General features: G+C 39.6%; 1 protein-coding gene across 1 annotated transcript in view; it reads right to left on the bottom strand.

Moving 5' to 3' along the window:
• Nucleotides 1-19,570, bottom strand: part of CUBN (cubilin) — a 142,488-nt gene extending 122,918 nt beyond the window's left edge. The window contains exons 1-15 of the mRNA XM_066316740.1: nt 19,386-19,570; nt 19,100-19,229; nt 18,686-18,778; nt 17,659-17,697; nt 16,795-16,896; nt 15,795-15,898; nt 12,017-12,143; nt 10,404-10,572; nt 9,526-9,657; nt 8,248-8,343; nt 7,572-7,693; nt 5,252-5,438; nt 3,411-3,529; nt 1,776-2,007; nt 319-500 (exon numbers count right to left, since the gene is read on the bottom strand). Of these exons, the coding sequence (XP_066172837.1) occupies nt 319-500; nt 1,776-2,007; nt 3,411-3,529; nt 5,252-5,438; nt 7,572-7,693; nt 8,248-8,343; nt 9,526-9,657; nt 10,404-10,572; nt 12,017-12,143; nt 15,795-15,898; nt 16,795-16,896; nt 17,659-17,697; nt 18,686-18,778; nt 19,100-19,229; nt 19,386-19,504 (1,953 nt within the window). The 5' untranslated portion in view covers nt 19,505-19,570. The remainder of the gene's footprint in view (nt 1-318; nt 501-1,775; nt 2,008-3,410; nt 3,530-5,251; nt 5,439-7,571; nt 7,694-8,247; nt 8,344-9,525; nt 9,658-10,403; nt 10,573-12,016; nt 12,144-15,794; nt 15,899-16,794; nt 16,897-17,658; nt 17,698-18,685; nt 18,779-19,099; nt 19,230-19,385) is intronic.
• Nucleotides 19,571-25,478: the final 5,908 nt, after the last annotated feature.

The following is a 25,478-nucleotide window of genomic DNA, read 5'->3' as shown; positions in this document are numbered from 1 at the left end:
TCTGTGGGTTGACATTTGACAAGGAGTTTGGAGACTGAACTTTGTGAGAAAGTGAAAGCTTCCCATCATATATTTGGCCTGAATCCCACCCTTTTTGTCACGGGATTTCCACTGACTTCAGTGAAGCAGGTTCTCGTCCCCTTTCTGTCCTATTGTCTCTGATTGTGCATGGATGGCTGGAATATGTAAATAAAAAGGAGTATTTAAACCCAGGATTAAATTTTCAAACAGTCCCCTTCTGTACATAAAAAAGTTTTGAAATATCTTGTTTTGCAATAACAAATCCACAGAATGTTGTAATTCACAATTACACTTTACCTCTAAATAGTCATAACTGCAGTTTTCATGAACTTCCAGGCTCAGTGTGCCAAAAGCAAATGTGATGAGGAGGCCAGGACTGGTTGAGATGGTCCAGAAACAATTTCTGTTTACAGGATAGTTACCAGGATATCCTGGAGAGCTTATTGAGCCATAAGTACCTGTCAGTTCACCACCACATTCTAACAGAAAGAGACATAGAACAACAGAGTCTTTATCACTTCATGTCGGGTCAGAAGATGAATTGTCCCCTAGTGTCAAAACTAGCTACCACTTTGGGGTCAGAATAAATTCAAAAACTAAGATCAAGCCAAACAAACTAGCCAAGTTTCTTCTTTCTTTAAATTTATCAGTTAATTCAGGAATTCAATTTTAAAAGGAGAACTCCAAGTGTTTCCTGATTTGCACAGTAAGATTCTTACCCAGTTATGACGAATATGCCTTAAGAAGAATAATCAGAAGCACTGTGTTTGGACTGGACTAACAAAGTTAATCTGAATGTATGTCCTTGGTAAATAGTTTTTTGTTTTAAAAAAACCTATTCCATTTTTTTATCCTATCACAAGACTATTTCCATTAAAAAATAAAAATAAAGGAAAATTTAATTACAGGTAAGAATGTCTTATAAACCTGTAATAAAATAACACCAGTGGAACTGTTGGGAATGGAAAGGGTACATCATGTGTTATACCTCATGAATAGCTAGTTTAATCTCATCTATACTGCTCTCTTTGCTTTTTTTGTTTGTTTGTTTGTGATATTTTTTCCTCCAAAATAATGGAGTGATAGTTTTTCTCCAAAATAATATTTCTCAGTACTCATATTTGTCAATTAGTAATTATTGATCTGTTAATGACAATTGAAAAAAAAAAACCCACCAAAATCATATTAAAAGCATTTCAAGAAATATTTCTATAAATAAGGAAATGGCATTTTTTACTCTATGATTCATTCAAGACACAACCCAATGCACTATTTTGTTTCTGGAACAATCAGCCAATTAGCATTACCAAGAATTCAGGCAGAAATGAGCAACAAATCATACCAAAACCCTCACACATTCTTTAAAATCCAATTCCCTACAATCTATCATGTTTGGAACATTGAGGCTGTTGTAAATTGTCAGTGGCAAAACAAAACCATTAACTTGTTTGCTCGAAGTACTAAATACTTCTGTGAGAAAAGAGAACTGGCTAAATGAATCCCCAGAAACATATGCTCTTTAGGGGATTCCTCACAGGAGGTGTAAAGTAGCCTTAAAAAACAGCAGAAAGTTATTCATACAGCAGCCTAGAGCTAGAGCTTGAAAATATCTTCAAGTGATATATATGTCTACATTTCAGCCTTACTCCCTTGAAAAATACCGCCCTTCTGTTCCTAATGTTTCCTAATCAAAGGAAATAAGTAATTAATTTTACCCCAAAGCTATGAAGATGCTTGGCATTTCATCGACTTACCAGGATCCTGAGATTCCCAGTGAACAGTAAAGCCTCTAGTAATGGTGTGGTTTGAGTAGAACCAAAAATACAGAGAGTTGTGGGAACTGAAAAGCTCTGCAGGACCTGGGAAGCCACAGTACTTTCCTAGCATGAGCGTTGATGCTGAAGGCCCATCGTGGATTTGAAGGAATTCAGAGTTACACTCATTACTTGTCTCCAGGTGGAAGAATGGGAAAGTAACGTGCAGAATCTAATAGAAGCAAGTAAACAAGAAATCTCTTTTTTTCCATCTGCTGAGACACTATCTATGCAGCAACTTTGTAGAGCAGATGTATGTATCCATGTACCTATGAGAATCTATGAGCTTTAGAGCCATTATGTCATTTCCTGAAAAGAATATTAAAGGATCTTAAGCATCAAAAGAAAAGAGAGAATATAGACAGATAAGAATTTAGCCAGTGAAGTTTTCTGGAAAGAGCATTATTTCTATAAACTATTTCTATAAATGGTAATTGAGACCATTTGCCTGTGTGTGTTATATGTGCAAAATATACATGTGTGTAAATTTCAAGCCATGTGAAAATCTTGAAACACAGTATAAAATACCTTATTCCAGATTTCCCTAGGCAGTTTTTTCATTAGGTAATTAGCATTTTTCACCTTTGCTATGGTTGAAAGTGTTGTAATGGGGGTGAAAAGATTCAATGATTTTGTTTCACACATATAAAATCAGTGTCTCTAAAGCCCATTCTGGATACTTAGTGACATGCACAGCTTTAAGTTTGTTCAGGTTCTTCACCGGTGTGCTGTAACATGCTCTGCTGAAGACAGTAGTGGCTCCAGGCTTCAGGGTGAGGACATGTCACATATATATATATATATGTAATGCTGTATAAACCACTGTTAAGCACTGGTTTATAAAATGACAATTCATTCCACAAAATTTAAAAAAATACATCAAATATTTAGATCTCAAGTGAAAAATTTCATGCTAAAATATGAAGTAGCATATATTCTAGTTGTTATTTTTAACACAATACATTTGCGTGCAACATTTAAAAATTAATCCTTAAAAAAATGAAATGCTGTTATTACACAAAGCCATTGACAATATGAATTAAGCATTCTATATTTCTGCACTCAGAGTTCAGAAATATGAAATTGTTTGGTGATGACAGAATAGTCTAAGCTGGAAGGGACCCAGAAGGATCACTGAGTCAAACTCTTAAGTGAAGAGTTGGCCCATGAAGGGATCAAACCCACCACCTTGGTGTTGTTAGCACCAGGCTGTGACCAGCTCACTCAGCTCAGGAACCACCTGTGCAGTCCATTAGAGCAGAGCTTTTCTCATGCAGCTATTCACAGATCACATTCTAGAGCAATGTAGAACAGTTCCCTTCTGTAGCTGGAGGTAGGTTAAATAGACTCTAACCCTCAGCTGCTTAGGAAAAGCCTGGAAAATCTAACCCAAGCAAATCCTTAGGCTGAGCCTGAAGGCTCTTAAAGATCTAAAATTTATTCTTTTGAAAAACTATTCTGAGGGGATTGGATCACGACATAGGAACACATGTAGCATGAAGATAGTCACGTTTGCTCTGACAAGCCAAGAGATCCTAAGAACTGAGGATTTCTTTACCCTGAACTCTCTTTTACCTTGTTGTGACTAGTTTGAATAACCCAAGCGCAGCTGACCCCACTGTTGTACCACTGGCTGTTTGGGTTGTTAGGGTAACTGAAAGACCCCCTCAGGCCTGTGAGGTATCCTCCACAAACTGCAAAAAGAGAGAGAAAATTAAACAGATTTTGTGCTATTACTGTGCAAACTAAAACAAAACCTAACTTCTTTTGCATAGCTTTTTCTTCTTGACCATTTAAAACAACGTTGAAAAACACTTCTCTAAAAAGATCTTTATGACTTCCTCTCAAGTGGAATAACATCTCAAAAAAGCACAAATTCCCTGAAAGAAAAATACTTCTTAGAAAAAAACAAAGAATATCAGTTGGAACATGTGGCTACTGCCAAAAGATATTGATTCTGTCTCATGATAGCGTCCATAAATTACTTTGCTTTCAGAAGGATACTTACAGATTGAATATCTAAATTTTCCCCTTCAATGAAATAACATTTTGCATTTTGACGTTAACATTCTTTCTCAGTAATGGTACATCATAGAAATTATCCTGAAGAGGTTTTATTGTTCCATTTATTCTTTTTGGTCAGATTTCTGGGCCTGATAATCCCTCTCATGATATACCATGATCTCTTTTCTCACTGAACCATTCAATGCATGGGAACTGAGAACCCCAAATAGCTACAGAAAAATATGTCTGTAAAGCAGCCAAAATATAATGCACATATAGCTACAGTGTGCAACAAGCCTTTGCAGTTAAACCTGTAGTTTAACACTGAACTGATTCTAAAGAAACAGCCAATTCTCACCAAACTGTTTTGTTTCAAGAAGTGGTAAAAATAATGCAATTTTATTTGAAATGTCTGTCTAAAACATCTCACCTTTTTTCAATCGGATTCAAAATGATCATGTAAGAAAATACTTTTTTTTTTTCATTGATTAGATACTGAAAGAACAAGTGGTACAATATGATTCCTTACTGCATAAAAACTGGTTTTCTATCCCTTCATTATGAATGCCTAAAAACACTTTTTTTTCCCCTGTGGACCTAATAATAAAACATTACTAGATAAATACTTCAAGAAAATAGAAAAAAGCCTAAAATAGTTCTAAAATAGAGTGGATTTCACAGGGGATCAGTGGAAGTTTTACATTCTGTATTACATTAAAATGTAATTTGCTTTCTTCTTAGCAATCTACAATAAAAATGAGCCACTTCTGTTGCCACAGGGACATGGGACTCACTGGAATGCTATCTTGACCTTGTTTAATTAATATTAATGGCAAAAAAAGTTCTCAAACAAGTAGAAGAAATGATATTAGAAGGAAAAGGGAGAACCCTGCAGCCAGTATAAAACTGAGAGTCCCCCATTTTCATGATAACATTTCTTTCATTACATTTCTGTTTGAAAACCTTTTCTGGCTTTTCCTCTTGACTAAGAATATCAAGACCTTTCAGCTTCATAACAGATGAAATAATATGCACAAACAAGAAACATGAATACATTCCCTTGTTCTCCTCCTACTAGATCCTCTTTCCCAACCAGCTTTCCAGACCACTTTCTGGGAAACAGAGATCTGATTTTAGGATGCCTGGCATCTAGCCAAGCCCAGTGGGCCTGCAGATCAACTTCATTGTTGCATTCCTTCTGCTAAACAAAACAGCTACAAACGAAGCTCATGGAAAACTCTGACTTGGAGGGAATTGGGGTTGAGACCTCTAATCCACCAAACACAGCGCTGTTTTTCCATCATAGCTCAGTTCACAATCACGTGTCAATCCCATGCACCAAGCATCCACTTGCTGAAGCCTGCTGTCCCATTTCCCAGGAGGGGAGGAGCAGGAGGAGGTTCTGGCTGTACCTTGCTGGGCAGTCTGGCACTGTGGTCCTGTCCAGGTGCTGGTGCACTCGCAGGAGTAGCTGTTGATCCCATCAGTGCAGGTCCCCCCATTCTGACACGGGTTGCTGATACATTCATCAATGTTCTCTGTACAATTAGGGCCTGTCCAGCCTGCATCACACAGGCAGAAATAGCCAGAGATCGTTGCCTACAGATATAAACAAATCAAATAAACTTTGTGCATGGATCACCTAAAGAAATCAATGGAGTCAGCAGAAAGACTGATGTTTACACTTATTTTATGAGGCAATATTGGAGTAAAGAAATAAAACCTTTGAAGATTTTTGGCCTTGATGGTCACGGGTGAATACCAAAATAAACATAAAGCCTAATTAGATTATCTATCTCTTAGTGGTTTTTTTTATTAAGTTATTTCTTAGAAGACCTCTTTCAAATGACTGTCTTAAAAATCAAAATCTGTACCTTTTTAGCGATTCAGAAAACTGTTTGCTTGGTTTTGGAATGATCACGCTAGAATCAAGTCAATCATATTACCTAATCCTTATAAATAGCAAGGCAAGATAACTGGTTTATAAGTCATTTCATTCAAGGCCTTTCTCCAGGAAGTCTGCACAGCAGTTATGTGGGCTGTTAACTTTCATTTTCATCCTGAGGAATGTTAAAGGGGAACAATTTAATCACCTTTTCAGCTTTATTCCTTATTCTGCATCTCTCTTCTCCATTTCCATTTCTCTCGTATAATCAAGTCTTTCTACATCTGTAACTGTTATAATTTTATATGTTCTCTTACCTTATACCTCTTGTTTTATGGACACAATCTTTAAAAGTAAAGCAGAACATGGTCCCAGGTACAGGCTACTATGCCATCTTTGATGACATACAATGAGTGTATTGCATTCTCTATTTGCTTTTTCATTACCTAGTCATGTCCTCTGTGTCCCAAAGAGATTTTCAGTATGATGGAAGAGGGCTTTGATGTGTTTTTAGGGCACTGAATGTTGTTTTAAAAGGTGTTTCCTGATCTGTGTTGCCTGATTCTTAATTGACATTATATTTCCTCTGTCATTATGCTGGCCATATATAGCACTGCTGTTTCTCTGTTTTATTAGATGCTTCTGTAGTCCCATTACTTAAATATCTGTTATTATCTTCAGGTACCAGTTTGTAGCCATGATTACCTCCTGTTGTATGCTAGGATATATTTAGGGGAAGATGTCATATCTTTTAATAGATTGAATAAAATGAACTGAATAGTCAGAAAAAGTATATAATACTTGGGCACAAAAGGCTCTATAAATATCTTTAAATATGAGTGAAGACACAGTAGATACCTACAGAACAGAGAGCAAGGAATGCTGGTAAGGAGTGGAGTGTAAGTGAGAGGACAATTTCACACAGAAAAAGGAAAAAACAAGAGGTAATACACCACAGAATCAGAAACATTTCGCTTGGAAAAGACCCTTAAGATCATCAAATCCAGCTGTTAGTCTAACACTGCCAATCCATATCTTATGTCTCCTTTTCCCTGTGCCTCTAGGGACAATCAAAAGGGAGATATCTGCAGCCTAATGGGGATAAATGGGAAACGACTCTACTGGAACAAAAAAATTAGCATTTGTGAATATTTTGGCAAAATCAGCATTGTCAATATCCTCCACAACAAAATCCCCAGGTCAGCAGCACGGACTTTCCAGGGCACAGCACTCCTCACTAAGGAAGTCAAAAAAACCTTGACAGGGTCCATGAAGACAAACTAAACACTCACTGCACATGAGAGTGAATCCGTACCACAAATCAGTTTAGGTCCAAAAGACTTGGTTACCATCAGTGCAACAAATTCCCTTCAAACACCCTCTCCATGTTCATATAAACAGCCTGAGACTCCAGGAGTCAGATCAGACTAGGAACTCATAACTAACTCTGCAAGATATTAACAGTCTGAAGGTCAGCAGAGGTACTGGTTCTGTTATAATGGATAATTCCTCCATGATCCAGGGTGGTGAATTTCTTTCCTGTGCCACCAAGAACAGTTCTCTCCCATCAACACAAGCATTCCATTGGCTAGTGTGGGCCACTAAAGAAAAATTCTCAGGCCATTAGTGCCAAGATTGCTAACCTCTACTTCACATACAAAGAAATGGCTTGCGTGCCCTGAAACTCACTTTGCTTTCCTCAAGTACACCCTTTGATCTTGCAATCCCCACTGACTTTGCCTCATTCCCAGTAGTGTGTCTGCACTCAGTCTTCAGTCTCACCAGGTCTCTCTGACTGGTTATAACCACACAGTGTTGTCACTAGGTGTGAGGAGCCCAGCACTTACCAAGCACTGCCCATTTGCACAAGGGTTTTGCAGCTGACAGATATCACTGAGAGGAGAGCACCCGTTTGACCCATATCCACTTCCAGTGTACCCAGATTGGCAGGAACAAAATACCATGGGCCCTTGGGAGATAAGACAAGATATAGAATGTAATTCTGTTACAATGACAATACCAATGTCTGTAAATGTCCTCGACATTTTGAAGCAGAGTCTTCATATAATTCTAATTTATGTGATCTTTTGACACCTTCCCTTGTCAGTGCCCAGTTCTTCCATGGAAAGAGTGCTAGTGTTGTTTTACTGTGGGTACCTGAGAGTCCAAGGTCACCTTCATGGGAAGTGGTGGGATAGTTGAAGGCTATTTATGGGAAGGGGAATAGTAAAAGCAGCCGTATAATTGGAAAACTGCATTAGAGAGAAATGGTGAACATCTCCACAGTTTTAGGATAAAGTCTTCTTTTTGGTGGAGCCTAAATCTACTTCCATCAGTGTTTGTGCAAAAGTCTTCTGGCTTTACCTAACCTGCCTGTAAAATCCTGTGGGTGAGGCAAAACTGACTGTGGCAAAGGGGCTGCAATCTAGATATGTTGCTATAAAGTGGATTCATCCTAACCAGATCCTCCTTGAGATTCACACTGATATTACCTTTACTTACAGTCTTTAAGAAGGATCATACCTGGAGCTGAGGAACAAGTAGCCAAAGGGTGGCACCCTCCATTATTTACTGAGCAGATATCAACCTGGGTACATGTTTGTCCATCTCCCTCATAACCTGTTCGGATGTAAATCTCAGTTAGTCTGTAACAAACTATTTCCTTTAAAAATTTACAGTAAAACAATCAACTGGTCAGGAAAACACACTATGGTGTAGAATCATAGTCCTCTGCATTTTAAAAAAAAAGAATTGAGATAGCTGCTGAAGTAAAACCTGGCATATTTATTGTGGCTCCTTCACTGAAGGGATGGATTCTGACTGTAAATAGATCCTTTCATGCTTGCAGAAAAAAAGATATATTACTGTATGCCAAATATAGGTAAAGTCAGTGAGGCCATAGAAGCCCATGTCTCTTAGCCACCAAGTGTTGCCCTCCCTACACATCTGCACCCAGTCAGCCCTAACCACACCAAGAATTTTTCCTCTTGTGCACCAGAGAAGCCCTTGGATCTCAAACACAGCACCCAGATCCTCTCAGGACATTCAGGAGCACCAAAACCCTGCAGCACAACTTCTTATGGCCAGAGCTGACTTCATCAAAACTTGTCTGATGCCACATTTCCAGCATGGTGATAACCCATTCAGTCACTGGGAGTCTTCACTACCTGCAGTCTATTGCCATTTAAATAGCAATCAAAAAGTCAATTAGAAAGATTCATTCCTGCTCTATTTCTAGTATTGATACAATGCATTTCAGAAAGCATTTTAAATCATAAACCATAAATTATCAAGACCTAAGTTGCAACTTCCACTGCTTGGGCTGTCCTGCGGTGGAAACACTGCCTCCTCAGATAGCATTCAGAGCGTGACAATTATCAAGGCTTTTTTTTTACTGCAGACAATACAGACTGTGATTTATGGCACACAGGATACTCCTTCAATTAATACAGACAACGAAATTACTACCATAATTATGCAATCCTTGTTTCCCATTAATGATCTTGTAAAGGAAGTACTTCACCAAAGAAAGGCTATAACCCTGAAAATAGCTTACTAGTACAAGAGAAACACATTTCAGAGGATCACCTTTAGAGCCATACTCTATACAATGTTCATTAATAGCAATTTGAATATACTCGGGCTCTGCATTCTGTTTTGCAGTACTGTGTACATGATTCTTTATATAAAATCTTTATACCAAATTTCAGCTTCTTAAATCTACCCCCAAAAGGCTCAATTGTGTTGAATCTTCATCTTTTAAGCCCTTCCACAGTATTACCAACAAGAAATCCATTTTACCTGGTGGACAGAGCCCACAGCGGAATGATCCAGCTGTGTTGATACATTGAACCATCGGTACTGTTGAGCAGCCTCCGTTATTACTTGCACATTCATCAATGTCTTGGCAAGTGTAGCCATTTCCTCGCCAGCCTAAAAAGCAGCACAGAAAAGACATCAGGATGAAAATGCCTGGCCTTTTTGGTTTCTTCTTTGACCAGATCTTTTCACAGGGTACAACTGAGTTGCACTTCATTAGCACAAGAATAGACCTGTCTCTCTCATAACTGATTAAAATTAATACTGGCCTGAAAATTAGGTTTCAAATACAACTGGGTGGACATGTGTGTACAAGAATTATTTTAACTGTATTCTGGATATTTTAGATTCAAACATGCTTTTGCCTAAAGAGGATGTAATTCTAGTCTAGTGCATGTATGTACATTTTGCAGCAAAGATTTATTACAACTTCAATTAAACAGTTTAAAAACTTCTCCCATAGACACCATCTGCCCAGCTCAGGAAGAGTAATCATAGGTTATATGGTCTGAGGGAACAATCAGATTTTAAATTGCCTTAGGGGAGGAAATATACAGACGTAAAAGTACTGCAGACTTCTCACGTGATGGTGATAGGACATGATGGACATGAAGGTACTTTGGACATGAGACTTATTTAGATGCTCAGTTTAGGATAAACTGGCATAATGACATAAATCATGCATTAGACTTCACTGCCTGTGACCTACATAAAACACAACCTGTATTTATTCCCTAGAACACAGACCAAAGCATTTCATGGAGTTCCTCTCATCTGTGCCCTGTGCCTGTGTTTATGATACACAGGCAGTAGTCCCTCTGCCACCCCATCCAACCTGAGAGCATGGAAGGACAAGATACCTGTGGGACAGGGACCACATGTGTAGGAGCCTGGAGTGTTGTGGCACTGCACAAGGGGATCCTGTGAACACGGAGGATTAGGGAGGCTGCATTCATCTATATCAGCGCTGCAGGCAGGGCTGCCAGGAGGGGACATCCAGCCAGCCTCACAGATACAGTGGTACTTGGGCTGCCACAGAAAACACCACATTGCATATTTAAGACATTTGCAATAGTCAAGAAAAAGGCAGGAGGAGTTAATTTCAAAAAATTACTTTCAAACTATAGCAAGAAAGCTTTCAGAGCATTACATGGCTTTCACATTTTGTTTGGTAAGTTGCTTCAGTAGTTTTCTCAGTCTATTTCTTCCTCCGAATTTACTTATTCAGATTATGGAAGCAACTCAGGCTCATTCATTATGTTCATAAAAGAAATCTGTGATTTACCCCAAAACTCCCAGAGAAAATAAGATCAATTATTAGCTGTACATAAACATAATTAAAAGTCATCAACTTGCTTTTTAACCAGGGCAAAGAGATCAGTGTAAGCAACCTGAAATCATTTTGGCTGTTTTCTTTTAATCAAATTATTCAGTAGTCTATGCAACGTGCAGCATTGACATTAAATTGCAAATAGATGTTTTCTTTTAGGAAAACAGTTTTCTCTCTAGTAAACTTTACTAATGGCCAGATTTCAGCATTTATCTAGCTTTGGTCCAATTAAAGCTAATGGGAGCTTTATTGTTGATTGTCACAGGAGCAGACACTGCTAAGCCAACACTGGACCCTTTTGAAAAGCTTTCTCAACAAAAAGCAGGCAGAAAATAAGTGATGATTTGTGAAACTTCTAAAAATTAAGTAAAGAAATTATTTTATAGCAAAACACAAAAATATGTGCTCTAACTGGAATGGTGCATGGGCATATAGGAATATTAAGGAGCACAAGCTTGGCTGGATTTGGAGGGCTGCTCTGAGTGGAAAGAGCCAAAGCTGACATGGTCCATCTGTCCCTTTGGAGTGAACACCCTGTACCCAGATTCTTGCCCAAATGGAATGAGCTGGCTTGCTCCTGGATAGCACTCAAGTGTGTGCTAGCATCCACCCAGAGCAGATGCTTGGAAAGATTGGGCCTGGAGTCAGACACCACATCCAGCTGACACTGAGGAGCACCAAAGATGAGTAGCAGCCACCCAGTCACCATGCAGCCCTGGCAGCTGCCAGGCCCCTGGCACTAAGGTGCCCTGGTACGCTTCTTCCCAAGAAAAATAAGATTCATTATTTTTGTCCTTCTTAATCATTTAAGCAGTAAAATATTCTAGCAAATTATTTCTCCCCAAATAATGAACAGTAAGAATATTATGTTTCAAATAAGACTTTAATTTATAAAAAATATATTCCCAAGCTCCCTATGGATGTAGTAGTATATCTGATACTGTGACAAGTACCTCTAACAAGGCATAAGACATTTTTGATTCTTTCTGCTACCCTTGGTACAACAGAGGCTGTTATGTTGTATGGTGACCTTTCTTGCTATTTTTCAGCAGCAGTTCAAGCTATGCAGTTTTGTCATGCTCAGCAGTATTTGTTGCTTATTCGTGCTGTGCTGTATGATGAAGTTTATACATTGTTCCTTACCCTGTTGGGCTGATCCCTTTCTTCATCTATGCAGAGGCCATGCACACAGAGTGTCTCAGATCCTTCCTGGCAGTCATCAAACTTAGAGGAACAGTGAGGCCCATAGGTTTCTGGAGTACAGGAGCAACTAATAGTGAAAGTGGAAAGAAAAATCAAAATTTTGTGTTTCTACCACTGTTAAAGATTGTTCATTGCCATTCTCCACTTTATGGGGTGTTTCTTACAAAATACATCTGTTTACCTATATTGACAATCCTGCTAATAATCATACAGAGAGGCAAATCTCCTGTTTAGCAGAGACTCAAGAATCATTTGAGGCTTGTGTATATTCACAACTGTCTGGCCCTATGGAAGAATCTACAGCCTTTTTTTACATTCGTAAGCACAAATCCAGATAAATAAAAGTCTAACATAAAACATAAACAGAACATGAGCATGGAAACCCCCACTTCAGTCAAAGAGCACCTAAAATTCCTTTTTCATTTATGACCATCATATGATGCTAGGTGCCTAAAACCCTACCTCTAGCAATATGCAGAAATACCATGTCTGGCCTGTCCTAGAGAGTGGGGTACTTTCATCCCCACATCACAACAATGGGCAGCTGCTGTCTCAGCAGCATCTCAGCTTTTAGGGATGTGTAGTGAGCAAGGAGTGGCATTTGTGGTTGGTGGAGTGAGAAGAAGAAAGTAGTGGATTGAAAGAAGGCATTTTACTGGGAGGATCTGGTTTGAAAGCTGCCACATGCATCACATAGTTATTTATAGGGCAGAGCTTAGTTACAGCATTATACATATGTGGTGGAACTGAAATGGGGAACTTCTAAGCTATCGGATAATACTTCCCTTTTCTCTGTCTCTTTATTTCCACACAGACAAAATGTGAGGCTCTGAAATACAACTGAAAGAGATAAAAATGTGCAGAAAACCTCCTATCAGATCACTAGATTCTTAATAAAATGACACTGAGATTCTCATTTGGATTCAAGTCATATGCTGCAATGTCTGCAGCTTGCAGAGACATATGGAAGGCACACACCCTCCTTGGATTGCTTTTAAGGTGCCTAATGAAAAATGCTCTGTAAAAGCATTTCTCTGAAGAATTGGAATCGGGGTTTTCCAGTGCAGCTGACCTGGACCTTGGAGCAATTTACATAAAATAAGCTGCTGCTGTCCCTTCCACCGTGTCACATGCTCAGCTGAAATAGCAGTTTGATAAGCCAATTGCAGGTAACTAAACAGTGCACCCAGGACAAGCAACCCACATGACCTTAGGCTTCAAAAACCCACTACAGCTTAATGCTTAACTGCAGTCTGCAGTGCAGGACAGCCTGTTCATTATTGTAAGAGACAGAAAGCAGAACAACATCTTCCCATCAGTGCAGCAGCTCAGCCTGGGCAAGCACAGAGGCAACAGGTGACCAGATAACTTTTTTATGTCTAAAGCACATTCAGAGCTTTATGTTCAACTTCAAAGGACACAAAAAGGCAATCTGACCATCTCCAAAGGAGGAGAACAATGACACTGTCTCCTGTCTAATCTGACAAAGATTAATCTGAAGCTTTTCTCTACCCATCTGAAGTTTCTCAGAGAAGAGCTTCAAAGAAGTAGGTCACACTGCAAGGCACTTCAGCCAAATTGTGATGCACTGCTGTTTGGCATTGCCATGGTTCTCTCACATGACTCATGGCATGCTGTGATGAGGCCCCTGTTACTTTGCTTGTGACACAGAAGTCTGATAGACATGGGGACTTTCACAGCCTTTCATCTAATGTCCCCTTAAAATTCTGATTGAGGAAGGTGTTTCTGGATACCTGCTCTTTTTCCTTATATTTCAGCTTTTCTGAGTTACAGGAAAAGCATGCAGATAAAGAATACAAACAAGGGGTGAAGACTTCATTATGTTCCATTTCATGGTACATAATCCAGTACTTCCCATCACCTGGCATTATCTTTACAGGCTATGGAAAGTCAAATACTACCCTTTTCTTCCCCTGCAGTCCAGAGTGGTGTATATAACTATAGCAGAGCATAAGTGGGGTGACCCGGGTTGTTGAGCCCAGGATGATGAGCAGCAACGTCCTCATAGCTGCTGAAACGTGATGTCATGCTCTGCCTGGGGATGGATTTAGCATTTGGGGAGTACTCAGAAATAAGGAAGACAATATGTGAAGGGAGACTGGAGATAGTACAATGGACTTGGGGAAGGGACTATATCATAATCCTGAGTGTGTGATGCAAAACCAGCAATATTAAGGTGCCAATGACTCAAGAAGAGGTCTTAGTTCATTTCATGAAGCATTGATTCAGCAAGTACCAAGGAGGGCAAGCAGTACACCAGGGAAGAAACTGGGGGAATCATGACTGTACTAACACAATGAAAATGCTTGCAAGTACAGCAGACCTTAAACCTTAATTTAGTCACACACCTGTACTTCTCTGAGCACAATAAGAAACAAATAAAGGCAGATTGCTTTGTATGATGTTTCCTAGACAAATGTCTGTTGCAGACAAGCTAGAAACAGCCTTTAAAATCAAAGTGAAGCTTACAAGAAGCATCACACACCAGTGACACCTCTGCAGATTCTGTTAATGCTGAAGCATGAGGAGCACTACAGAAGAATTTCCTTTGTTTGAGGTTCTTCTGAGAACTGACAAAGCACTATAAGCCAGTGTTACATCAAACAAATATTTGTGGGGGCTAAGATTTCCATGTTCAAGCAGGAGACAAAATACTTTGCAGAAAGCTGTGGCATGCTCTCCAGCGTGCTTGTTCCCATTGCACAGGGATAGCTTTGTATTATATGTGAAAGTTATTTATTTACCAGATTATTTGACATTTTGGAGAATGAGACACAAAATGTTCAGGCTGGCTTGCCCTGTAAGCAAGAGCATGTTTCCTAAGGAGCTGGAACCACTTAACACAGCCAGAGAAGAATATGCTCCAGGGGCCTCATTTGTATGGGGCCCAGTACACAGGCAGCCCAGGCACCCACTTGGTCAGAAGGTTGCAGACAGCACTTCTCCTCCCTTTCTACCTGGCAGCACTGTGCATTCCTTGCTTTGCTGCTGTCTCAGCAGTGCCTGTGTTTTTGGAGTAGATGAAGGCATTTCACAGAACTGTTTCTGCTTTCACAGAATTTTCTGAGTCAGAAGGGACCCACAAGGATCATCAAGTCCAAGCCTTAGTGAATGGCCTGCAGGTGATTGAACCCGTGATCCTGGGATTATTAGCACCCTGCTCTGACCAAATGAGTGCGCTGGGAATGCCAGTGATCAAGGCTGATCACTCCTCCATCTCCTCACTCCCTTTGATCTCAAGGGGTGGGTGATAGCAGAGGCATGGTAACGTGGCTGTGCTTTGTGGGCACATTGGTGAGTGCTGGTTACAGACCAGCACGAGCCTCTCACTGCCCCAGCTACATCCCATGGTGCAGGAAATTGCCACTAAAGCAGCTGCACCTACAACTGTGGGGTGGGTCATTGGAGTCAGTCTCCAATTTGCATCCTTCTCCCCTGGCAGGGCTGTGAGATGGAGCTGGTTCCTGCTGCTCTTCTTGTGTCAAAGCAGGCAATGGCTTTGGAGGCCTTTCTGTGTCTGCAGCAGGCCCAGTGTACGGTGCAGTAAGGATTTTATATGTTCCCAGACTGCAAGGGGTTATAGTGTATAGATATTAAACAGACTTATTTCTAGAACTTGGGCTGCAGGCATGATATGGGGTACAAAAATAGCAGAGTATTCTACACAGGATATTTGTGGCTAGTTTTGAGAAGTTACCTGTAGCTGCCTGGTGTGTTCACACAAGTGGCTCCATTCTGGCAGCCTAATTCTGTTCCAGCAAAAATCTGGCATTCATTAACATCCACTGAGCATAGGGGGCCCTAAGATGAAATGGAAAACCAGTTTATTTTCCAAATAACTGAGAGATGAAGCAAACCATGGACCCAATGTTTAATATATTTTTCAAAGATATACAAACCTCGAGCTGTTATCAACACAGCTTCCCTTATGAAACACAATAACAAAACTTTACTTTTCAGCTGTGTTTCTGTGACCCTTGCTATCAGTCAGATGGGGATAAAATATCTCAGATGTAGAAAGTATATGAACAGCACATTTTTGTCATCTCCTCACTTTCCAACTAGAAAAAGACTCAGAAAATTTTCTTATAAACTGTTTCTATCAGGAAAGCACGCCAATTTTGACCCAAGTCTTGCTGGGATAACTTTTAAGTTGAAGTCCTTTGAGAAGAAGATACAACATTTCCATCTCTGGTGCACGTAATAGCACCATTAAAGCATTTGCTAGTAAAGTCTTTGGACTTAAAAAATTCAGAATGGCACTGATTATTCACACCCCGTTTGTCTTACTTGTTTAAGAATGAATAAATACCCATCCCTTCCCCCAGTCTCTCTATCCTTGTGTAAGGTCAACAGCAAGGCACGCAGTTCAGTTCAGTGCTCAGCAGAAACCAGACTAATTCCCTGCTGTGGGAACTGCCAAGGATCGCTGACTTCATGGGCCATTGCCTGTGTGTAACAGCTGAGGGTTTGGCCCAGTGCTTTGGGCTTCTTTGTTTTACACAAATATATTGGTATGGTTGAGAAGCAAACCTCTGGCTCTCCAAGCAATGAGTGGTTCTGCTGTTCCGCTGTTCAGTGTTTCTCACTCTGTCCTGAGCAGCTCTAAATGCTGTGCCAAGTGACAATCACCCTAACCTAGATGCAGTCTCACAGTTGAAATACAAACTCTGTAGTGGAGAAGGTTAAAGACTCACCTGCCAGTTGTTTGTACAGAGGCAAAAGAAACCATCCAGTGAGTTAACACATGTCCCTGAGTTCTTACAGGGGTTACTACTGCAGGCTCTCCTCTGGATATCCTGAAATGCCAGAAAAGAGCAGAAAATGAAGTTTCTGCTTAGCTGGTATTCTATTAGCATTTATTTTCAAGACAAACCTTCTTTTTCCTTTTTTTCCCCAGTTATTTTTTGAATTCCCCCTCCAATTTTTTTTCAGCAAGGTTGGTTTGTAAAAGTTTTGAGCTGTTTCGCTCATCCCTGTACAAAATAATGATGCTGTGATTGCTCATACTCAGAAAGGCCAAACACCAGGATGAGAAGAGCCCTGTAAAAAAATAAATATTAATAGAGGCTTCAGCAGCACACTGGAAGTCTAGATAGAGGGTTATCTTGTCTTTTTGACTCCATGGGTATTTCATCTGACAATTGTTTTTACTGGCACCTGTAGTTGTGGCTTGTCTCAAGCTCACAGAAAAAGCAGGCGATGGCTGAAACTTAGTTCCAGCACAAAAAAATTCAGTTTGAGTTTCTGGTCTTTGTCTTGACAAAGAAGGGAAGGAAAAGTTTACTTCTCCTTGTATCTACTTGTTGTTCTTGAATGTACAACTGTTTTTCCATTAAGAAATGCAGGCTTCTATACAGTTTATATTTTGTAAGAAGGCATATCACCTCCTCCACAAATCTTAGTGCTTTTTTTTTACCTTCTGTTACCAAAAAAAGTTTTTCTGAGGAATGCATGAGAGGAAAGAAATCATTTAGTTGTTTAATCATTGAAACTTCACTTTATTTACTTAGGGCTGAGATTTTCTTTTCTGATCTCTAGTTTGCTTTCCATTTACTTACCTGCTGTAAGCTTTGAAGTTTGTTATCAAGACTCAGGATCTGCAAAAGAAATGTGAAGTATATTGTGCTTAGTATGAGAGTGTCCACAGAGGTACTTGCTGGATACTGGTAAACTCACAAAATATTTTCCTCTGAGAAAAGAGAATAGCTGGTATGTGAAACCAGATGACAGTCAGATCCAAATGAGGCCCCATTCACTGAGATTTTGATGGATTTGGCAGTTCAAAAAATGACAGCTTTAATATGTCCCAGCTTGGATCCACAAGGCAAGACTCAGTCTTGCAAAGATGTATTCAGGTGCTGAAAACCAAGAATGTGAATATTCCTATGGGACTGTTTGGGTCCTCACATGGGTGACAAGGACAGAGGTCTGGGACAGAGCACCCAAAGCCAAAAGAAGGGTCTCCACATCTCAGTGGGTTGTAACCACAAACAGCAAGCTGACACTGAATCAGAGAATGTGACGGATACATATTTCCCTAAAGGAAGGTGTCTCTTACACTATAAAATATTTTCCTATAAGGCACTTGTGAAAACACTGTAACAAAAGACACTTAAATCAGGCAGTCAAAATTTTCTCATGGAAAAAAAAATTTCAGGAGCAAGGAAGTCACAAAACTATTGCATTGGCCTTTTCTTTCCACTGCAAACCCCTATAGTCCATTTCATTCATGGAATGGGATGTCTGTGTAACAACTATGAAAACATATATGGTCCATTTCCAGAGTTTATCCAGAGTTTAAATATTAGAGGATATAGGCAATACAGATGCTGACAACAAACAAAGAAGAATCACAGTAATTGGAAATTTTGGGTGGATTTACAGAAATATTTCCATTGTCTACAGAGTTACTGAATAAGTATCTCAAAATTAAACACAGACTCCAAGCTGATATTAAATAGGGACTCTGCTCCAGCCCCCTAAACTGGGTCCAGAAATACTAAAATGAATCAGCTTGTTTAATATTAGTGTGAGGAATGGAAACCTGAGAATGCTGGAGGAGGATAACATGAAGGTATGACTCACCTTGGAGGTCAGCAGAGTAATCTGCTGAGATACATTCTGCAAGGCACCACTGGCTTTTTTAAGTTCTTGAATCTCTGTGCTACTCTCTCGAACCTAAAGTTAAACAACAGTGATAATGTGAAACAAACTTTGACTTTTCAAAAGCTTAGGAAAGTTTAGTTCTTGCATAACTTTACTATTATAAAGTTCACTTAAATACAGAGAGCTCTACTACATATACGATTTATCTTTCGATTATCTTTTGTGATGACATGATTACTTTACAAGTCTGCAATAGCTTACTTTCATATTAGACTGCTGATATAGATAATATAAAATAAATTACAAAACACATCAAACACTTGTGAAAACAATTTAACTCTTAATATGTAGAACTGAAAATGAAAACATATTAAGGAAAAATAACTGTATCACCTGACTAAAAAGTTCTGCAAGGTCTTCTCCATTAATTTTTACTTTCCCCAGTGGTCCAGTTCGAAATTCAATATTTTTGCTGGAGCCAGCATGGAACACTAAATTACCCTCCTCAGAGGATAAACGAGGCCTGTTGTGTATTGGAAAAAAAATAATAATAAAGAGAACATTTAGTTACACATATCTGCCAAAGAGTACATAAAATAGAGATGTAGCAAAGCTATTCTGCTCCCATTACCAGCACTTAGAGGCCACTACATCAACATTTACAAGCAATGGTACTTACTGCTCATCATAAGTGGCTCTTTTCTGCCTCTTTTTTTCATGGTGGCTTTGGTCACAGCTCAGTCCAGTAAGTAATAACAACACAACTACAAGCCCAGGAGCAGGAGGAGCCCAAAGCATTGCTCTCCTCCAGCTGTCCTGCACTTGAAGTAAAAGCTCCACTGCTGCACTGGGCTGTTGTGAGCCCAGATGCCCTTTGCTCTCACACAGCTCCTTGTTCACAAGGTGCCCATTCTGCTGTCTTGTCTTGCAAGGATGACCTTTATCTCAGATACCTAATTAAAGATTGACAGCACGCAAATCCCTTAGACATTAAATGCATTTTTCTCCTTTTGTCTTTTGGATTCATGAGCTTTGAGAGATCATTGAATGGAATCTGCCTGTATTTTATCACTATGTCTTTGCCCTTTGTACAGCTGAGCACCCTTGTGTCCCTGAGCACCTTGTAATCTGCAGAAAGTGCTCTCCCACATGCTGCACCACAGGGGTGAAGGAAAGATAGATTATTTGGCAGCACTAAAAGACCTAAATTGTTACAAAAAAATCCCCAACCCCAAACATAAAACCCACAGCAGCTGGCAAGGAACATCTGTATTGAAAGAGAAGCTTCCAATCAGTAATTTACTGGGCAGATGACACAAACAAGTCAGCAGTACTGAACAGCATCCCATGGATTTCAGCAGCAAAGTACAATTTTAACTGAAAATGTTTGCTCTGTCTCAAGGGACATTCGGTCCCCACATGCTGAGGCTCAGGCTGCTGCTGCTGAAAGCCATGAGCGATTCCATGTCCCACCTCCCCTTTGCTTTTGCCAGACTCTCCATATTCCCCTTGCACAAGACTGCTGTGCTTTTTTCTTCCTGCTTAGAGGAGCTCTGTGTGTGTTTTCTTTCCTCATGCTAGGAGCTCCCTGATGAAAAGGTCCACTACCATTCTTTTTGATTTTCTTTTTTGCTTAGTAGACATCTTATTCAAGCTGCTCACGTTTCAAAACTCAACTGAGAAGAGTAGCAACAGTTGTAGCTGCTCTTGCTCATAGGTAACACCAGCATCCTTTAAGCCCCAGACCTTCCTGGAAGCCGTGGAGCTCCTGCACTTCCTAATCCTGCCCAGTCTTTCCTTCTGCTCCAGTTTGTACTTGCCACCTACAGATGACCCCCAGATATGTGGAACCTACCCTGGAGCTGGGGGATTGAATGGACTCTACAGCTCTCACAGATGGAAGCATTATAAGCTCAAAACAACTTGGGAAGAAATTGAATGTGGTGACAAAAAATGCTAATGTCATCTCAAAAAGAGACAAATGCACACTGAGAATATGAATGTGAAGTCAGGACAGCTAATGTTTGTGGTGCTGCCACAGACAACATGATCTTCCCTGTGAATACCATAGTGTCTTAGGCTGTATCAGCTGTATCCCACCATTTTTCCAAAAACTAGATTTGTATTATATTTTATTAACTGTGTTTTCATAAACTAACCTTGGAATTCAGAACAGCACCAACCTGCTGACCACATCCCTTGTGCTCCCAGTGGCTGTGATTGCAGGTAATCCAACAGTCACTGCTGCTGCTGAGGGATCTGGAAGGGCGGCAGTGAAGCTCCTCCTGAACCCATGGGAGATGGCCCCATCCCATGTACCTACTGGTGAGGTAGAAGGACAGCTCTCTAGATGTTCAGCTGCTCTGCAGCAGGGAGTCTACCAGCTGTTCCTGCCAGAACAGAGAAACAAGGAGGATTTTCCATGTGTTGTCTTTTACCAACATGAGGGGTAATATTTCCGTAAAACTACAGATTTTTGTCCTTAGTTGTTGGAAATATGACTGCTCCATTCAAACCACATGAGCTATGTTTTTTTATATCAATTGAGAATCTGTATCTCCACGTTTTTTATATTTACTATCATGCTTTTTGCTCTGAAACCTCTGTTCAGGAATAGATCAACATAGACAAATTATCAATGTTTCTGTCTAGTCGACAGGACGCCTTCTGCCTCTGGGTATCCTGGTACTGTCCATTAAACTGGTGCTCATTAACCTGTCAATTTTGAAGTCTGTCTGGTGGGGATTTTTTTCTCTTTTTGTTTTGATTTTCTTTTTGTTTTAATAGTTTACTGAGTTTTTTTAACTGTCAGTTGGATGTCAACCTGAACAAACTCCAGGCCAACTACACTCGCACTCTATAGCAGGCTGGCTGAATGTCTGTGTACTCCAGGAACTTACTTCCACAAAGTCCATTGCATGCTGGCAGTTTCCATCCTGGCCTTCAGCTGTGGCTCACAAAGTCCTTCCTTTCCTCTATTCATTTCTTTTGCATGCTGAGTATGCACTGCTCCTTTCTGCTGCCTTTCAGCCTTCGATTCAGGCTTCCCTTTCCAACTAATTAATGCAAATAAACCAATAACCAGTGAGCAATAAACCATAAAGGATGAAGACAAGGCTGGTAATGCAAGGAACAGGAAAAAATTCACCTTCTCTTCCTGTAGGCTTTATAACCTAGAAAATGGTTGGCCTGAGAACCAGCTGATTTTGACTATGCACTGATTACAGGATGGAAAAAGAGGGCTGGACACTCACCCATTTGCATGACACACTATTTTCCATTTCATTAGACCTTCCAGATTTTACTTAACTTAGTCTTTATTCCTAGTGAATGCACCTTAGGCTGGCCAAATTGAGAAATCTGTAAACCTTCTTAAGGAGAGAAATAGGTCCACAACTTCTAATTTTACTGTAATATATTGGATTGAGACATCATTTTTGGAAGAAACATAATGGAAAACATACAAATGTCTGGCACAAGGATAGGGGCTGTATTTTCTAACAAGAAGAGCTGGCACAAACCTCTCCTCCTGGGACATGTCATTCATTACCTGCCTAAGATGAAGGCTCAGAAAACAGCTCTAAAGAGCATAGGTTGTGTGCAGATTTGGCAAGAGTAATGGAGTGTTTTTCTCTAATTCTGGTTGAAGTTCATCCTGTACTAGCAGGGACTACAATTTACCACCATCTTGTGTAGCTGTGTGAAATGAAATGGTGGTATTCCTGTATTTCTCCTGCAGAATGTGCCTGCAATGCAGATGCTGTGTAAAAGACAAGATTTGACTCAAATCACAGCCAAAAATTCAATACACACATTAATTACTTCTGAGAAATAACTCAAATGCATGGACATGACATGAGATTTTGACAATGTTATCTGTTTAAATGGAGGAAGAGCAGTAACTGGTGTGAATCCAAAGCTGGCTAGTTTTTTAATGGAAGACTAAAAAATAATCCCTTTTCTCCCTACAGATGCAATTAAAAAAAAAATCCCTGCTATTCAATGTTATCCCTAAATATTTGCAAATAATTATAAATCCAGTCCATTGCTGGTTAAATACAAGTAGAGAATAAGTTTCCCTCAGCTGAGCTCATATTTCCCAGTACTTCCATCTTCACTTCCCTGTATCCACCTACATCTTTCCTCTTTCTAATTATACTCTAGTGTTCAAAAGTGACACACAACATATGAATTATACTGTTACCTCCATGTAACTCAGCAAATCCATGGTGTAAACCATGCTCAACATTTCCTGTGTGTCCCTGCAGCTCTGAGACAATCAAGCACTAAGCTGGTAACAGGCCCTGTGTAACAAATCAGCAGCCATGGGGGGTTTACATCAAACATGGGTGACTCTGAAAAGTAACATTCCCCTTGCTGTGCCCTACCTGTAAGCACCTGTGATCAGTTCCTTCCCTCTCTTCATGAGTGTCAGGAGAGTTTTAGGCCACAGCACCTACTCCAAGGGCTGCAGCTGCTGCAATCCCCTTAAGGATTTCTTTTTCTTTTCAGCATTCTGCCCTCTGACACCTGTCTAAGATTCTGCTTCCTCCACACAGTTGATGAAGTTCACAAGTTACCTGCTAAGGAAGTTAAACTACCTGGTCAGGAAATAGAGTTTTTCAGTTTTTAATAGCAAGTGGCAAAGATAAGAGTCTGATTTAATTAACCACTTAAGCTGAAATTGATCTACTCTCCAAATTCTCCCTGGATTCCTTTATCACAAGTAAGATTTAACATATTAGCTTTTACTTTCCTTATGAGACTCTTATTTTAGTTCTTCTAGTCTTTCTGGTTTGTCTTCCTACACCTTCCTTCCTTCTGGTTTGTGTTTCAGTAAACCACTAACCACTTTGATGCTTCCTATTCTCCATTTCATTCTTTTTTGCAATAAACATTTTCATTTGCAAATGAAAAGCTTCCAGTCAGTTGTATTGGCTTTGTTCTTTTCTATTGATTATTCCAGTCCCTTTAACACATTCCAGTCGCTTTAACATACACTGGAGTTATTTTTAGGGACTTCCATTTGCACCCTTCTTCACTAATAACCCTAAAGCCACGAATGGACCTGGCTGCACAGCCTCCCTCAGACTGATGCTATTCTGTCCTGCTGGCTTTTACCAAGAAGCTGAGTCCGAGCTATTTCTGCAAAGCATTTCCTGTGTGTTGATGCTGTGGTTACAAGTACTGCCATTCTGTCACCATACAAATTAAGCAGTAAGAGTCATCATCCTGGGCTAGAAAAGATCTATGTAGGTCAGTGGATCATCCAGGTCACTCTCCAAAAGTGGCCAAAAGCAAATAGGAAATGAAGGGTACACGAAGGGGTGAGCACATACAGTACCTCCCCAGGTACTCTCTTGGCCTCCAGTTATTTGCAGCTCCAGAACTTCTTCAGTCAGAAATCTACTTAGTAAGTACTCTCAAAAGATTTTTCTCACATGAACTTGTCCAGTCTTCTCCTTCTCCACAAGCTTTACCTTATAACACATGTGCAAAGAATGAGTAATGCCATATGTTAATTGTGGTCAACATATAGTGAAAATGCCAATAAAAAATACTGATTCTGAGAAGAATCCCATTTTAAGTGTATTATTTATAAACAGAATGAGATCAGTTTATTTTTAAAAATATCTATGGGTAAACATTTGAACTAATCAAAACTATTTATTGCTATCTACATATGAGAAAATACATCAGCACCATCTTTGCTTCCAAATGCCAGGTGGCAATTTAAAAATTTTGAATTAAAACAGGCCAGTATATGGACAAAAGCACAAGATAAACATGCTCTCGCTGAAGCTGAGATTTCAGGATATATTCCTGCATCTAAAATCAGAGACATTCCTCCCTGGAGGAGATTTTAGGAACTTTTTTGCTGTAGTTTCCCAAATCCTAGTGAAGGGCATCCAACGAGAGTGGCCATCTGACATTCAATCTAACAACTCTCTCACTAAAAGTGTTGTGTTCCAGCTGATTTATACCTTTCCAACTCTGTTTCTTGTTTCACCAGAACTCTTACCAAAAAATTCGTCATCCAGCTTCCTCCCACTGTCAACAGGACCAGGCAGAGGAAAGTCAGAGAACAATGCAGTTGTCTTGCATTCACAGACCGCTACCTGACCCTCTTGGGTCACTATTTCTTTCCTTTAACAGCTATATAAATTCCCCAAACCTTACAATCAACTAAAGACAAAAATAACACAAATCTTGACCTGCTCTTTGTATTAACAGTTGAATTGACTTACTATCACTACTCAGTATTTTATAAACTTCCTGTAATGATGTTGTAACACTACAATACTCATATTTGCACAGGAAAAGGGAAAATGGCTACTGGAATTAATTTTGGGCTCTGTGTCTACTTTTTTATGGTTTCACATAATTTTTCCTTAGATATTTCTTTGATCAGTTCAATTTTATACAATATTTACATAAGGCTGCTCAGAAATGCCTAGTGCTCTTAACCAATTATTACTTCAGCACCTCCAAATCCTTACTAATATGTCATGTTCTTTAAACACCATGCAGGAAAAAATACAATGCTAAAGTGGTTGTAAACACATAGGAGACAATATATATTAAACTGCTAAGGAAAATAAATATAATTCGTATTTATACAAGAATTCAAGTATTAAACTTCACTCTGAACAGCAAACGAATAGAGGAGCCAAAGGAAGAGCTGAGAATTGAATAGTACATCCTTGAGATGTAACAAATATTTTCTAAATTTTCCATTTATTTTAGAAATGTGTGACAACTGCTAAAACAG

Source organism: Sylvia atricapilla, chromosome 1, assembly GCF_009819655.1.
Source record: "Sylvia atricapilla isolate bSylAtr1 chromosome 1, bSylAtr1.pri, whole genome shotgun sequence".
NCBI classification, from domain to species: Eukaryota; Metazoa; Chordata; class Aves; order Passeriformes; family Sylviidae; genus Sylvia; species Sylvia atricapilla.
This window is presented reverse-complemented; position numbering and strand designations above follow the sequence as displayed.